At 41.0% G+C, this 17,040-nt stretch overlaps 1 protein-coding gene across 3 annotated transcripts in view; it reads left to right on the forward strand.

Moving 5' to 3' along the window:
- Positions 1 to 12,215, forward strand: part of RNF115 (ring finger protein 115) — a 66,432-nt gene extending 54,217 nt beyond the window's left edge. For all 3 annotated transcript variants that reach the window (XM_036123659.2, XM_078072517.1, XM_036123661.2), the window contains 5 exons: positions 4,641 to 4,712; positions 5,897 to 5,969; positions 6,912 to 7,005; positions 9,924 to 10,039; positions 10,923 to 12,215. In XM_036123659.2, coding sequence (XP_035979552.1) covers positions 4,641 to 4,712; positions 5,897 to 5,969; positions 6,912 to 7,005; positions 9,924 to 10,039; positions 10,923 to 11,054 — 487 coding nt within the window. In that variant the 3' untranslated portion in view covers positions 11,055 to 12,215. The remainder of the gene's footprint in view (positions 1 to 4,640; positions 4,713 to 5,896; positions 5,970 to 6,911; positions 7,006 to 9,923; positions 10,040 to 10,922) is intronic.
- Positions 12,216 to 17,040: the final 4,825 nt, after the last annotated feature.

Raw genomic sequence — 17,040 nt, forward strand, 5'->3', positions numbered from 1 at the left:
GAATGTTACTGAGATTCCTGCCATAAACAAAAGCCACACCCACAGATCTCTTCCAGATAATCTCCTTTCTCCCTTGGGCTTCTGCTGGGATTGCTGAGGGACAATATTTGCAGTGGATAGAATTTTATCCTCCAAAAAGATATGTTCGGGTCCTAACCCCCATTACCTGTGAATGTGACTTTATTTGGCATAAGGTCTTTACAGATGTAATCAAGTTAAGGTGAGATCATATTGGGTTAGAGTGGGCCCAACTGCAATGGCTGGTATTCTTAGAAGAGAGAAATTTGGACACAGAAGATACAGGAAAGAAAGTCACCTGAAGACCAAGGCAGAGATTAGAGTAATGTGCATGCAAGCCAAGAAACAGGAAAGATTGCTAGGAACCACCACAAACGAGAAGAGGGGCATGGAATAGATTTTCCCTCAGAGCCTCCAGAAGGAACTAACCCTAACAACATCTTGATTTTAGACTCTGGCTTCTAAAACTTCTTAAATTCCTTTCTTTTTAAACCATATAGTTTGTGGGAATTTGTTATGGCAGCCCTTGGGGACTAATAATACCCTTACGCTTCTTGGAAGCCCATTTGTTTAACTGAGTAGTTCTTTAGCCTATATAGATCTTTCTGAGGTCTTAACAAAGAATTTTTATAGCCGCATTCTAGGCTTCCTCGTTAACCATTTTCTTTTGGCAGTGCCATGGATTTGATCTTTCCTTGGAAGCCATTTCTTAATTTTAGTATCATTTACCATCTGGAGCGGCAGGGAATTTTCAGAATTATTTAGTCTTGACTCCCTTTTTGTTTAACTATCCTTCCCCATAGGGGTGTCTGGCTGGCTCAGTCGGAAGGGCATGTGACCCTTGATCTCAGGGTGTGAGTTTGAGCCCTGTGTTGGGTATAGAAATTACTTTTAAAAATTTAAAAAAAATAAACTTTATCCTTTCCTTTAATTTATTCTTCTCTTCTTGCATTTTAATGTAAGCAGCAAGAAGCAGCTAAGAGGTACCTTTAGCATTCTTGTCTGGACATCTTGTTAGCTAGACTGTTACCCCAGTTCATGAGCCACAACTTCAACTTTACGTGTTATGACAGGCAACAGCTTTTGCTACTACATAACAAGGATCCCTTTCCCTCCAGTTTCCAAGAAGATTTTTCTCACTTAAGTTCTCAACCATAAATTCCTCAAAGGCGATCATACTTCTACTATTTCTTCAAGGCTCTTCAAACTTTCACTGATACTCTTCTCAGAGTCCTTCCAACTTTTACCCTCTATTGGGTTCTAAATCTTCTCCCACATTTTAGGTTTTTATTGTAACAGAACACACTTCCAGGTATCAAAATCTGAATTAGTTATCTATTGCTCTGTAACAGGTTACACTAGAGCTTAGTGGCTGAAAATAACAAACGTTAATTATCTCATAAGTTCACTGGGTCAGGAATTTGGGGCAGTTTAGCTGGGTGGTTCTGGCCCAGTGTCTTATGAGCTTTTAGTCAAGATACTGGCTATTATTGAAGTCATCTGAAGGATTAACTGAGAATTACTCATATTCTGGCAAGTTTGTTCTGGCTGTTGGGAGGAGGCTTCAGTTCCTTATCATGTGGGCTTTTACTGGACTGCTTGACATGGCACTTTTCCAAAGAAAGTGATTCGAGAGAGCACAGTGCTCTTTATGGCCTAATCTTGGAAGTCACAGATTATCCTGCCATATTCCATTGTTAAGAAGTAAGTCACAGTATGGTATTGGCTTAAAACAGACACCTGAATCAATGGAACAGAATAGAGAGCTTAGAAATAAACTCAAAGGAGCCAAGAATATACAATGGGGAAAGGGCAGTTTCTTCAACAAATGATGTTGGGGAAACTGGACCACTGTCTTACACCATACATAAAAATTAACTCAAAATGAATTGAATATAAGACCTGAAACCATAAGCCTTTTAGAGGGGAACATAAGCGATAACCTCTTTGACATCTGTCGTAATGATTTTTTGGATCTGACTTCAAAAGTAAAGGCAACAAAAGCAAAAATAGACAAGCTAACAAACTAAAGAGCTTCTGCACAACAAAGGAAACTGTCAACAGAATGAAAAGGCAACCTATTGAATGGGAGAATTTGCAAATCTGGTAAGGGGTTAATAGCCAAAATATAGAAAGGACTCATGTAATGCAATACCAAAAAAAGAAAACCAATTTGATTAAAAAATGGATCAGAAGATCTGAATAGCAGTTTTTCTGAAGAAGATACACAGATGGCCAAAATGTACATGAAACTGTGCAGGGAAATATAAATCAAAACCACAATGAAATGTCACCTCACACCTGTTAGAATGGCTGTTATCAAAAAGACAAGAAGTAACAAGTGTTGGCGAGGATGTGAAGAAAAGGAAACCCTCGTGAACTGTTGGTGGGAATGTAAATTGGTGCCCCCACTATGGGAAACAGTATGGAGGTTCCTCAAGAAATAAAAATAGAACTACCATATGACCCAGCAATTCCACTTCTGGGTATTTATCTAAAGAAGATGAAAACCTTAATTCAAAAAGATATATACACTCCTATGTTCATTACAGTATTACTTATAATAGCCAAGACGTGGGGACAACCTAAGGGTCCACTGATGGATAGTGGATAAAGACAATGTGATTTGTATAAATATACACCAAACACACACACATTGGAATATTACTTGGCAAAAAAAAAAAAAAAAGAAATCCTGCCATTTGCAACAACATGGATGGACCTTAAGGACATTGTGACAAGTGAAATATGTCAGATGGAGAAAGACAAGTATCATATGATCTCACTTATATGTAGAATTTTAATTAAAAAAAAAAAAGCTTATTGATAGAATAGATTGGTGGTTGCCAGAGGTAGGGGTTAGGGTGTGAGCAAAATAGAAGGGGGTCCAAAGGTACAAACTTCTAGTTATAAAATAAATAGTGGGGATGTAATGTACAGCATGGTGACTGTATCATCAGGAAAATGCAAATCAAAACTGTAAAGATATTATAGTTTATTACAGTTAATTATAGGTAACTACAGTATTATAGTTAATAATAATATATTACATATTTGCAAGTTGCTAAGAAAGTAGATCTTAAAAGTTGTAATCACAAGAAAATAAAAATTCTGTAACTATGTATGGTGATGAATGTTAACTAGTCTTATTGTGGTGGTCATTTACAATATATACGAACAACGAATCATTATGTTGTAACCTGAAACTAATAGAATGCTCATGTGAATTATACCTCAATTAAAAAAAAAAGAAGAATTAAGTCACTAAGCCTACACTCATAGGATCATAAAATAATTTGTGGACATTTTTTTGTGGACGTATTTCAAAACACATAGTGTAGTTAGCTATTGTTGAACTTGAGGAATAGGGAGAGTCTAATATTGGCTACTGCCATTGTTATATTGATTGGCCTAATAAATAAAGTGGGAACCAGGGGGTTAAAAGTACGTATCATATCAATTATATCTCAGCAAAGCTGGAGAAAAAAAGTGCGTTATCATTCACAAAACAAGAGATCTAGGAGAAAAATTTCTTCAGTCTTTTTCTTTTGCCTGTTATCTCTTTGGGTAACAAAGATCAACTCACTAATAAAAGGACTGGGTAGATGTGCCATCCTAAGTGTTCAGAATGACAAGTGTCAGGTGTGTGTGTGTGTGTGTGTGTGTGTGTTTGAATGTGTTTGTGTTATAGGCAATTGGAACACCTTTTGAGGGCTAATATAGCATGTTGATAAATGTTGGTAAAATGGGATTATTCTCTCTTTTTTTTTTTTAAAGATTATTTATTTATTTATTTGACAGAGAGAAACACAGAGAGAGAGGGAACACAAGCAGCGGGAGTGGGAGAGGGAGAAGCAGGCTTCCTGCAGAGCAGGGAGCCCGATGCGGGGCTCGATCCCAGGACCCTGAGGTCATGACCTGAGCCGAAGGCAGACGCTTAACGACTGAGCCACCCAGGCGCCCCTGGGATTATTCTCAAAAAAATTTTTTACAGGGCTCTTTGAATAATATCTTACACAGAAACCAATGGGTAAAACATATAAAAATGGAACTACTGTTGTTAAAGGATGGGCCCGAATCCCACTGATTTAGCATCCTTTTCGGCCTCATGTTGCTGCCAGGGATCCAGGGAACATAGTGTGAAAACTACACCATGTAATCAGTCCCTTTCGAGCCTAATTCACAAAAAATCGATTAATACATAAGATTGTAGGGCACCTGGGTGGCTCAGTCGTTAAGCGTCTGCCTTCGGCTCAGGTCGTGATCCTGGGGTCCTGGGATCGAGCCCCGCATCGGGCTCCCTGCTCAGTGGGAAGCCTGCTTCTCCCTCTCCCACTCCCCCTGCTTGTGTTTCCTCTCACTGTGTCTCTCTCTGTCAAATAAATAAAATCTTTAAAAAAAAAAAAAAAATACATAAGATTGTAGAGCTCAGCAAGATAGCCATAATAGCAAAATAGCACTTTACCAGGTAGCAGACTGATTTCTGGTATTATCTACTGTATAATGGTTAGTGAAAACCCATGGTGGTTTGAAGAAGTAGTCGATGATTGGTCAGCCACAGATACCTGTAGAATACTTTTCATTAGTCTGTTGTCTTACCGAATTGTTTTTTCCTTCAACAGAATAATACAACAGATCTTTACAGGATTCTTTGCAAATTCTGCAGTTCCTGGATCCTCACATCCTTTTTCCTGGTAAGTAACTAATTGCCCTCTGTCTTACTTTGCCGGAGTTGCAGCATGTTAGGTATCTGTAGCACTGCGACAAAGTAGGAGCTGCATAGGTGAGTATAAAGATTTGATTCACAGACTGTTAGATTGCTTTTATTTGCTGAGCCCAAACTTAATCAGAACTTAGTTTTTATTGCTCAGTCTCCTGAGGTCTCCTGGTCCCCCAGGGTGTGCAGGCACTGGATGTGTCGGTTTTGGTTCATTTTCTGGTCTCAGAGTTGTGTTGAGAGGGAAATGAGATGGTCCCCGCCAGGCCTGGTATCTGGACTTACAGGTTTCTTTTCTAGATCATACGGGAAGATGTTATTCCTTCAGAATTTCTGAAATTAAAAACATGTTGCTTAACTTCCTTTTCTCAAAGTAAGAAGGTTTGTCAGAAGAAACAAAGGCTGTAATTCAGTATCAGAGTGACGCTTAAGTACGGTAGGGGTTAAGATGGAATTTCCTCTCTTCTGGACAATTACATGCCACTTCTGACTCTGCCCCAGAAGGCTCCTTTGCTCAGAGGGACCTCAGTCCTTCCACACAGTTACCCTATTTTCCAGCCTCTCGTTTCTTTTTAACATGTTCTAGCCAAAGAGTCTGGACATCTGTCATCCGGGGTAGTGCACCGGCAGCTCCAGAAAGAGGTGCTGCCAAGTCCCTTTTGTAATTGCTCTAAGTTGTGATTCAGAGAGACTGCTGTGGCTGTTTTTCTACTTGAAAGCTCCTCATTGTCGAGGACCATGGGCAGCCTCTTAGAATGAAGGAAGTCTGCTATAGATTTTGCCAGTCACAAAGGGAAAACGCTCCTTAAAAAGCAGCTCCATCTATGTTTACTGTAAATGGGCACAGTTAGAAGACAAACTTTTCTTAGCCAATAGGCAAGGAGTCACTCTTTTTGCTCTGGTGTGTCATGTGGTATTTTAGGTGGCTTCACATTTTATGTTCTTTTTGATTAAGTAAAAATTCCTTACTTAAGAGAATAAGAGACTACTTCCAGATAATCTGTTTGACCTTAAAAATATTGAGAAATTCTTTGCCACTTGATTTTAGAGAAGTAGTGACTTTCCAGCTCTGAGAGAGAGCAGGATCTGCCAGTTTTTTCTGTGGTGTAAGGCAGAGCCTGGTCACTCCATCTAATGCTGTCTGTCTCATCTCATGTATAGGAGCGGGATGCTGCACTCCAACCCTGGGGACTATGCCTGGGGTCAGACAGGGCTTGATGCCATTGTAACCCAGGTGAGGAGCTGCCTTTTGAGGGTGTCTGTTCAGTGTGTCTCATGGTTCCACAGGCTTCCTGCTTTCCTTCTGCTACTTTCTGAAATGGCAGTCACTCTGCTTTCCCTAATATTTTGAGCTTGTGGGTTTTCATTTTACTGAAGGGGTAAATGGCTTATGGGTTTAGTTTAGCATCCATGTACCTTCTAGGTCCTAGGGACTTTCTAGAAGATGGCTTCACCTCCATAGGAAGAAAAGACTTCTATAACAAACAGTATTTTGTATTTTTGGCCTCTTGTTCAGTCCTATGAGGAACCTATTAACAGGTGCTTCACAAAAAAGGAGGGTCTCCTCACATGTTGAAGCAGGGATTTCTGCTAGATGGAGCAAAGTAGGGGAAGGAAGCAGAGAAAAAGGTATTCCCATGCCATGTGTAATTGCTTCCACTTATTTATGTTTATTTTAATTTAATTGGTTTTTCATTTCCCTTGTGGATTGCTGAGAATAGAAAGCATGTCATTTATATCCAAATCTTCTCATAGGCAGTAATTTACCTATTTCTTGGCGTACTTTATGCTACTTTCCATACTCCCACCCTTTTTTTTCTTCCAGCAGAATGAAATTTTTAGACCAGTTAAGTATTACTTTTTGTTCAGTTGTAGTTTTATTCCTGACATCACAACGCTTGTGCTGCCTCTGAAGTTGCTTTATGCCTGGAGGTGGACCTTGCAATGATAGGTTTGTCTGTAGACTTATACTAATGTCACTCTGAAATTGTAAAGGAATTATGAGTGTTCTGGCAGCAGGAAAGGGGAAACCCAAGCCTCTCAGAGCCCTGCAGAAATAAGAGCAACTAACATTTCTAATATATGCACTGTTTGTTCTCAGCTGGAGCAGCTCCCTCCCCAGGGATAGTGGGATATCTGCCACTTCTTCTTCTTTTTCTTTTTCCTTTTTTTGTAGCTTTTAGGACAACTGGAAAACACAGGGCCTCCCCCAGCTGACAAGGAAAAGATCACATCTCTTCCAACAGTGACAGTAACTCAGGAACAAGTTGGTAGGTTCAGTTCTATACTTATTCTGTCAGCTTCTGATCTCTGTTCAAAATCCCAGCACCTTCCTATACTAAGGATCTTCAGTTAAAGCTATAGCACTCCTAAAATTCCTACTGGGGTGTCATATATGGAAGATGCCTACCTTTTCATTAGGATTAGTCATGTCGATGCAGAGTGGACAAACCTTTTTTTTAAATTATAAAGAGAAAGGAAGAGAGTTTTATTCAAGTCTAAGTTAGGACAGTTGCTGGGGTTGCACTGTCTTTCATGAAGAAGAGAGAGCTCCAGGGAAAAACCATTTGGTGAAGGGTTATATGTTTTTTGTTTGTTTTGAGGTAGGCTCCATGCCCAGTGTGGGGCTTGAACTCATGACCCTGAGATCAAGACTGAACCAGCCAGGCGCCCCTGTTTTTAATATAGTTGCAAATTATTATGACAAAGGACAGTCCAGAAAGTTACAGACTTCATCTTATGTTTTTAGTACGTGCAAATCTATATGACTTTAATCTTACGGAGATGAGGGAGGTTTTTTTTGTTTTTCTTATCTTTATGTTTGGAATGCTCCTTTTTGGTTATTACTATTTTTTTTTAACAAAGTAGATATACAGTGTGTGCTCAGGGCAGAAGTAGAACCCATGCTTTGAGGTTTTGTGGAGTCATTTTGACCTTGGTAAATGTTCAAGTATATAGATTCCCTGGGGCCCAGGAGCAGGGCCTGCAAATGTTGAAAGCTGAGAATTTCTTTTATCAGCCAGCAAGTATTTCCTCAACAGCCACCATGTCCTTTTTCTAGGTGCCTTGCAGGAAACAAAGAGGTACAAGATAAGACTTGATTTCTTGAAGAGCTTACCAGGGGAAGCAAAACTCAACTAAATGATTAGAAAACAGTATAAAAAACAGTATTGAGCAGATGATACAGAGAAAGAAAAAAAATGGGAGGCTGGGAATTTGTTTCATATTTACTCTGTCAGATACAGTTAGGTACTTGAGACATAGATATTATTTTTAAGCACTGAAGGAATTTAGTGACAAGGAGCATTATTTTGAACTAAGAGTTTCTTTCCCCACAAATTCCAGTTTAAGTTGGAGAAGATTTTTAAAGACAGGATAGGCCATCTTAGAGAGGTCATTCTGTTCAAGGAAAAGTATGAACCAATGTGAGAATGTCAGCATGGGCATAGTGTCAGAATCAGGTATAAGGAGAGTGACTTTATTAGCCCTGAAATAGAATCTGGTTTGGGGGTAGTGAGAGGCATGACTGGTTAGGAAGGGGCCTTGTCTGTGTAGACCTTGAAACTGGCAGAGTAGTTAGGGCTGGATATTTTATTTTACTTTATTTTATTTTTTAAAAGATTTTATTTATTTATTTGACAGAGCAAGAGAGGGAACACAAGCAGGGGGGGGTGGGAGAGGGAGAAGCAGGCTTTCCGCGGAGCAGGGAGCCCGATGCGGGGCCCGATCCTAGGATCCCAGGATCCTGGGATCAGGACCTGAGCCGAAGGCAGATGCTTAACTACTGAGCCACCCGGGCACCCCAAGGGCTGGATATTTTAGATAGGCAAGTTTCGTAGTTCCCCAAAGGGAGGATTGAAGGAATTTAGGTGGTCTTTAGGGAAGATTAGTTTGGAGGTAGTATCTCAGATAGATTGGAAGGCCAAGAAAGCAGAAGCAGGGATTTAAGGGGCTGCTGCAACATCTAGGTGGGGTGCAGGTAATGGTGGCAGTGCTGACGGAAGGGTAGACTGAATATGGAAGGGTAGACTCAATATTGCTTTGAAGAAAGGCTTTTATCACTGATTGCATAATAGGATAAAGAAGGGAAAAGGGTCAAAGAGGACTCAAGGTTTTGCAGCTTGGGAACTGCAGAGCTGGTGCTGCCATCTATCAGGGGTGGGAGAATGGTGAGCAGGCCCTGGTTTGGGTATGGAAGTGATGTGATATTTTTAATTTTGAACTTGTTGATTTTGAGGTACCAGCTGGGAATCCCAAGTAAAGACGAGCTGGGAATTGCTATGAGGCTAGTATTAGGGAAGATTAGCTGGTTGCAAACCTTAGGTAAATTTGGAGGATTGAAGGCTAGGATCAAGGATACTACCTGGGAGGCTGTTCCAATAGACAGCCTAAATTTTATTAAAGCTAGAATTGAGGTAAAGATGTTAGGGAAGAGTGGAGAGGAAGGAGTAAATCTGTTAGGTGGTACTCACTCCAGGTCCTTGATTGCTGTGGGCACGTAGCACGCCCTGGCCACTGGAGAGAGGCACTAGCTGGTATCGTTAGCCAGACTTGGGAAACTCTGACTTTGCTGCCTCGTACTCCCAATTTAGCTTGTAGGCATTTCCTCATAAAGAGTGTTTCTTGTCTTGACTTGGAACCTGAGCTATCCTTGGGCTTTGCAATTCTGCAGCACCACCTCCTGGTACAGCTTTTAATTACCAACCTGTACAGAGGGCTTTAGGACAACCACTCTGAAAGAGGATGCGAAGTGTGGAAAATAGCAGGGTAAAAGTGGCTTGAGACACTGACTGGGAGCTGCTAAGATTGCCGAGATGCATCCCTTGGTTGTGGTGGACAGACTGCCTGTGTTTACTAAGTAGAAACTGCCAGAAGGTCTGGGAAGATGTTTTTCCTGTTTTACTTAACAGATAATCTAAGCCCCGGTTTATTTTTTTCCAAGTCTTGACATTGAAAAGTAGACCTTACATAGTTTCTCTGTAGGCCTTACTTAAGCCCATTCATGTCCCTGTCTACTACCACCTCCTCCCCCATTTTGAAATAAAATTCCTGCTTCCTACCTCCTCCACCTAGGATGCACTTAATTGTATCTTTTCTGTAGACATTCCTTTGGTTAAAAGACAGTGGGCTAGTTTTTTCTTCTTTCTTTTTGCTCGCTTACTTTAGAAGGCATTTCCTCCTCCAACAGATATGGGTTTAGAGTGTCCAGTGTGCAAAGAAGATTACACAGTTGAAGAGGAAGTCCGGCAGTTACCCTGCAACCACTTCTTCCACAGCAGTTGTATCGTACCGTGGTTAGAACTGGTGAGTACAGACAGCTGTCGTGTGTTTTGGGCCATCTCTGCCAGTCACATCTCCTCGGGGTGGGGGGATGGTTTGGAGTTCATAGAGAGCCAAGCAGAGCAGATTTTAGTCGCTGGCTAATTCCTACTGGCGCCATTACCGTTTTTTAGATCACTACGTGTTTGGAACTTCTCTGACCAGAGGTTACCAGACTACAGCCCACAGGTCTTGGGCCTGCCACCTGTTTTTGTAAATGAAGTTTTCTTGGAACACAACTACGCTCATTTGTTTACAGTTGTCTGTGGCTACTTTTGTGCCGTGTCAGCAGAGTTGAGTGGTTGTGACACAGGTAGTATGGCCTGTGAAGTCTAAAATATTTACTACCAGTCCCTTCACAGAAAGTTTGCTGACCCCTGCTCTAGACCATATCAGGTCACTGTTTCTTTCTTTCTTTTTTAAGGATTTTATTTATTTGAGAGAGAGAGAGCACATAAGTGGGAGGAGGGGGTTGTTGGGAGGGGCAGAGGGAGAGGGAAAAGCAGACTCCCCACTGAGCAGGGAGCCTGGACGTGGGGCTCCATCCCAGGACCCTGAGATCATGACCTGAGCTGAAGGCAGACCCTTAAGTGACTGAGCCGCCCAGGCGCCCCCAGATACTGTTTCTGGTTAGTTCTGTTTGGTGATGTGTGGTAGCTGTTGTTAAATTGCTGGCCTAGAATTCTGTCATTTCTGTTTAAAGTTCTGTTTGGGAGATGTCCTGGGTTATACCTTTGAGTCCAGCATGCACTGTGTGAGAATACACGCCCTTTCTGTTTTTCTACTGCCAGCTCTCAGGGTTTCTTAAGTGTTTAGCACTTCCAGCTTCTCAGGTCAGGCTATTTACATGGACATCTTTCTGTTTCAGCATGACACGTGTCCTGTATGTAGGAAGAGCTTAAATGGTGAGGACTCTACTCGGCAAACCCAGAGCTCTGAAGCCTCTGCAAGCAACAGATACAGCAGTGACAGCCAACTACATGACCGATGGACTTTCTGAAGCTAAAGCCTGCATCTGAGCCAGGGCTGTGGTAGTCTTCTTATCACAGCTGTCAATTGTATCAAAACAAAAAAATAGTAGGTGGATTTAGGAATTGCATAAGAAACCCCAACCCATAATATTAATGCAGTGAGTGTTTTTCTTCTCTAAATTTAAAGCTAGTATCTGCAGATGGAATTGTATCTACAACCAAATGCCTCTTATTCCTGAATTCAGAGTGATACTTTTATAAGTGTGAAACTTGATTATGTGGGTTTCCCCTGCCAGAATAGAATCACTTTACCTTAAAGTCTAGCTAGGGTCCCACTATCTGTCATGTTCTCTTGTAGTGGATGTTTCCACCTCCTTCTCTAACTCCCACCCTACCATTAGTGTATTTAATTATAGTAGATGCAGTGGAACCACAGTCCTAAAGTCCTGCTGATATGAAGTCTTTCTGTTTTAATTGTACAAAAGCATCTACTCTTGGCCACATAAGCCACAAAGCAAGATCAGATTAATTCAGGAATCTGAGACTAATGATTTTGTTTTGTTTTGAATCCTCAGAAAATCAAAGAAAAATTACAGTGGGGAGGAGAAAGTGGCTGATCATTGTATTCTTTGATTTTCTCATTTTAATTTTTAAAGACTACTTCACAAGGTGCAGTTTCTGCAGAAGCCAACATGACATATCTTAGGAATCTTACGTTGTTGGGAATCTGATTCTGGTTCCCTTTTGGAAATGAGTTGGGCAGCATACAGGCACAGAAGGACAGGTATTTGAAATCTTTGGTTCTGAGGTTTCTTTAATGACCCCCAACTCATTGTTTACTGCCTTTTGTCATGGGGACCTTAAAATAATTTCCCTCAGAAATAGAATTACTTTATTACTGCTTCTACAGCCAATTCACTGTTTTTAGTAATTCATTGGTCTTCAGGAATTGAGATTTCACATTGTCTCATTTTAATTTTTTAAGCCCTTTTATCATCTCTGAAATCTTTCTGTTCTGCTTGGTTCTGGTTGTACTTGGTATCAAACTGATTGTTGTGATCATGCCCGAAACAGCTTGGCCTTGGAGAGGTGGGCCTTCTATTTTCAGCCTAACAGTGTCTCATTGCACATGCACATGCTCTTTGAAGCATTTAAGTGTTTAAAGTTGAATAAATGAAGAAGATCAAGAATGTTGTTGGAACTTTAGAGTCTCAAAAGGAAATGATGGGGGCATGTAACCACTGTTAGCGCACCATAGAGGGTGACGGGGGCTCCATTTGTCTGGTCACATCAGCCCTTCATAGTTTGGAATGATTCAAACAAGAAGGCCACTCTTTATGAGTGTCTTTCTTGGCTAGGAGTCTTTCCCCGGTTTTTATTGACTATCATACACTGGTTTTGGGGGCGAGGGAAGGGGGTTAGAGATATCTTTGTACTTTGGCAGAGGATAAAGAAGTAGGGGAGGGAAGAGAGACAGTGGGAGAGTGGCTTGCTGAATTAACAGCCTGCCTCTAAAATTGTGACCATAAGGTATGATTCATGTTAGGCCCAGAGGAAATAAAAGATGTTTTCTCCTCTGCCTCTCACATTATACCTCTGCAGAGATCATTTCTTTGGAGAATGTGAGCTATTTACTATGGGTATCGATGTGTAGCCTGAAACTACACATTGGTTTTGAGGGTGGGGGGCACTGGGGTCAAGAAGCTTAGGTGGGGGGGAGGGGTGAGAGGTATATTCTGAATATTTAATTGGCACTGCATAGATGGAGAAAGGCCATGCTGAAGTTGGAACACATTGTAGTTTTCAAGTAGAACAGTGTCCACTGTCTCAGAAAAATTGTGACAGCCAGAAATTACTGTTTCCCTGTTAGAGCCTGGAGATGCCAGACAAACAGTTGTGTTTTTACTACAAATAGAAAGCGAGAGAACCAGAAAGGATCTGAGTAGCTCACAAAAGGTCAGAAAGAAAGTACTGGATAGGGAGTTACCTTTTCAAAACACAGAATAGCAAATAGTGTCAGTCTCAGTTATCTGAAATTTTCTTCACTTTTTTTGCTCTGATAGAGGACATGAGGCTCCTTTTGCTGTTTCCTGTACCTTTTCCACTTAATGATTCTGTAGTGTTTCTTCCTCGGAGGTATCTTGGAATTCCAGGTTAATTTAGGTTAAGGAGTGTACTAGGGTTCTCCCAAGAAGCAGAATCAATAAGGCAATAAGGGTGTGTGTGTCTGTGTGTCTGTGTGTGTCTGTGTAAAGAGATTTATTATAAGGAATTAGCTTGCATGATTATGGAGGCTAAGAAGTTTCAAGATCTCCAGTCAGCCAGTCAGTAGATCTTACGGTGTAGTTCTAGTCTGATTCCAAAGGCCTGAGCACTAGGAGTGCCAGTGGTATAAATTCCAATGCAAAAGCTGGTGGAAGTTTTGAGACCCAAGAAAAGCCAGTTTTTGTTTTTGTTTTTAACATTTTATTTGAGAGAGAGCCAGAGAGCAGGGGAGAGAGTGGGAGAAGCAGACTCCCTGCTGAGCAGGGAGCCTGGTGCAGGGCTTGATCCCAGGACCCTCAGATCATGACCTGAGCCAGAGGCAGATACTTAACTGACTGAGCTACCCAGGTGCCCTGAAAAGCCAGTGTTTTAGTTTGAGTCCAAAGGCAGGAAAAGACTGATGTCCTAATTCAGACAGGCAAGAGGAGTTCTCCCTTGCTAGCTGGAGTGTCAAGACATTTTGTTCTAGTTGGGCCTTTAACTGATTGGAGGAGGCCCACTGACATTGAGGAGAGCAGTCTGCTCTAATTAGTCTACCTATTCAAATGTTAATCTTATCAGACATACCCTCACAGACACACCCAGAATAATCTGTGACCAAATATTTAGTTACTCCTTGGCTCAGCCAAGTTGACATAAAATTAACCATCACAGGAGGGAAAACAGAAATGCACACAGGGAGACAAACCATAAGAGACTCTAAATCTTAGGAAACAAACTGAGGGTTGCTGGAGGGCAGGGGGGGTGAGGGGTTGGGATAACTGGGGATGGGGTAACTGGGTGATGGACATTGGTGAGGGTATGTGTTGTAATGAGCACTGGGTATTATATAAGACTAATGAATCACAGACCTGTACCCCTGAAATAAATAATACATTATGTTAATTAATTGAATTTAAATAAAAAAAAAGAAATGCACACAGCAGAGTGATACCCATCCCACTTAAGTTTGCCAGATAAACAGTGTGTCTCTATGAGAAATGTCTGCTTTGCTTGGAGACCTCAGTAATAGGGTTAAAAAGTAGAAGAAATATATATGGGATGAGGGCCAATTTGCTGTGTGCAACATACCTATTTTTCTTCCTTAATGTAAATTAACCTGGAAGTCTGAGATGCCTCCCATTCTAGGAAGAAACATTGTAGATACATTGATCTAACACCGAAACATGGCTGGGGCTAAGGGTTAGTTTCTAGGAATGCCTTGCTCTTAAATGTTTCAAACAGTTTTAGATATAGTGCCCAAGGCAGAGGGCTACATAACCCCGACTTTTATAACTTCATTCCTTTACATTTGGAAGATTTACAGACTCAGGAATCTGGAGCCTTTAGAGGAGTCAAAGGAGAGATGATTTAACTCTTGCTGATTGTCACAGAGAATAGGAAACAATTGCAATTTCAGATCTTGAACCCTTATACTTGAGGCCTTTATATTCATATTAAATGGCCTGTGGATTCCATGCAGAGCTAAACAGATTGTTTCCTTTTTTTTTAGAGAAAGAGAGAGTGCACACACAGGGGGATTAGTCTAACTCAGGTTCATATGTGTTATCTGGCTGGATAGAACTGGGAAGTTTGGTGGGAAGGGCAGAGTGGTGAACATTTAGCTGAGATCTCCAACATCTTTACAATTTCTAAGCTAATGAGTTGGGAGCAGGAAGAAAGAATAACTCTGGCCTTAAAAATTCATTTTCCCTCAAAGTTCCTACTGCCAGTTCTCTGAAAAGCTGGGAAACATGGAAAATCCAGAATGGCATTTTGTCCCTGTTGCTGTAGCTCCTGGACTTTTCCTTACAGTGTTCTAATTTATAAGAAAAGGGAATTACTCTAGGTAGGAGATGTGGAGATGGCTATAAATTAAATAGCTTCCTTAGCTTATTATAAATTTTAGTTGTCAACATTTGCAACAGTTGAGCAAGTGCTTATTAGATGTTTTCTTTGAGCAATACTCTCTCTGGTCCATTAGTTCTCAAGTTTGAAGGAAGTTTTCTGGGGAAGAATTTGTTTTTTTTCCCAACAGCTCTCACTTTGGTTTAATAGCTAATAGAAAAAATTCCTTGTTTATGTCTTTGTGTTCCACATTTGTGTGTGTGTGTGTGAGAGAGAATGTGTGTGTGTGTGTTCATATATGCACATTTCACAGTAGAGGAAGAAAGGGATGTGGTGGCTCCTGGGGTAAAGTTAGCAGGTACAGCAGAGGGCTGGAGCCTCAGTCCGATTCTCTCACTGTACATACCTTAGGCCCTTGTGTTTCCATAGTTCTCTCCTGAGAACTAGGGGCATTGTTGGGTTGGCTGCCAACCAGACACCGTGCTATATAGTGTGTGGCTAAGGGATTCACTGGAGGTAAAAGCCTAGTCATTTCTAAGGATTGAGGAAAAAAATGGCTTTGAGGATAGCTATTATCCTCTGTTTCTGTAGTATAATTAGTTGAACACAAATGCAATTATCTGTTGCTTTTTATTTTTATTTTTTATTTTTTTAGAAATTACTGTTACCAAATTGACTTTTCTCTTGACCTCTGCATGCTTCAGTTTCTTTCACTCTGGTATCCACGTGCTCTTTCCTCAAGGAATACAAATGATATCAGTCTTAACAAAAACTAATTGGGAGGGAACCCTAGTTTGTATGTTTTAAACAACAATAGAATAGCCTTTTGGGCTTTTGGAAGAGGGAGCTCTTTAGAGTTGGGTGTTAGAGCTGGTCTAGGCAGGCCAGTGACAGTCTGTGAAGGAAGACAGATTTTAGGAGGAGGAACAGGGCTGATGAATAAATAGTAGCATGAGAGGGAAAGCCCTCTTTGGCTTCTGAGGTAGGGAGGTGGGAAGATAAGAGTGCTGTTCATCAGAACAAACCAACAGGGATTTGGGAGTTTGGAGAGCAGACTCTTTTTAAGAGTTTCCAGAATGAGGGCACCTGGGTGGCTCAGTTGGTTAAGCGACTGCCTTCGGCTCAGGTCATGATCCTGGAGTCCTGGGATCGAGTCCCACATCGGGCTCCCAGCTCAGCGGCGAGCCTGCTTCTCCCTCTGACCTTCTCCCCTCTCATGCTGTTTCTCTCTCTCTCTCTCTCTAATACATAAATAAATAAAATCTTTAAAAAAAAAAAAGTTTCCAGAATGAGTCTCATATAAGTTCTGAGGCAGGAAGTTGAGAGAACATATCACAAGTGGCCACCTTGTGGGGGGAAATTGTAGCAAACAGTAATGTCAGTGTCTTAGCACTTAGGCCAGGAACCACAGGGCTCCTCCAAGGGTTTAAAGTAGAATGTGTAGAATACAATGTGTACAACTGGAGATGTTTTCTAGGATCCAAGTAGAGCCCTTGTCTTAACCAAAGGACATGAGGTTTTGATCTCTCATACCTGCCAGATAAGTGGAATTACAGGCATTCAGCTCTAAGATTATATACATATAAACCTTATGAAGTTTTGCCAGATTGCACTTAGTTGGTGTCCACAGAAGTGGAGTCTATGTTTCCTCTTTCAGCTGGATATCTGTGATTCATGGGATGTAGGCTTGTGTTTCTTTACCTTTTCTAATAAGGTGTACTGTTTTTAAGGTCCAAAAATTATTAGACTCCTCACAACAAGATGATAGTTGTATTTTTAGTATCTTTTTATGAAAAAATACATAACAAAAAGCTGCTGTGATTTCAATGATGCTTTAAAAAAAAAATTTTTTTTTTAAAGATTTTATTTATTTATTTGAGAGAGAATGAGAGAGAGCACATGAGAGGGGTTAGGGTCAGAGGG

This window comes from Halichoerus grypus, chromosome 5 (genome assembly GCF_964656455.1).
Source record: "Halichoerus grypus chromosome 5, mHalGry1.hap1.1, whole genome shotgun sequence".
Classification (NCBI taxonomy): Eukaryota; Metazoa; Chordata; class Mammalia; order Carnivora; family Phocidae; genus Halichoerus; species Halichoerus grypus.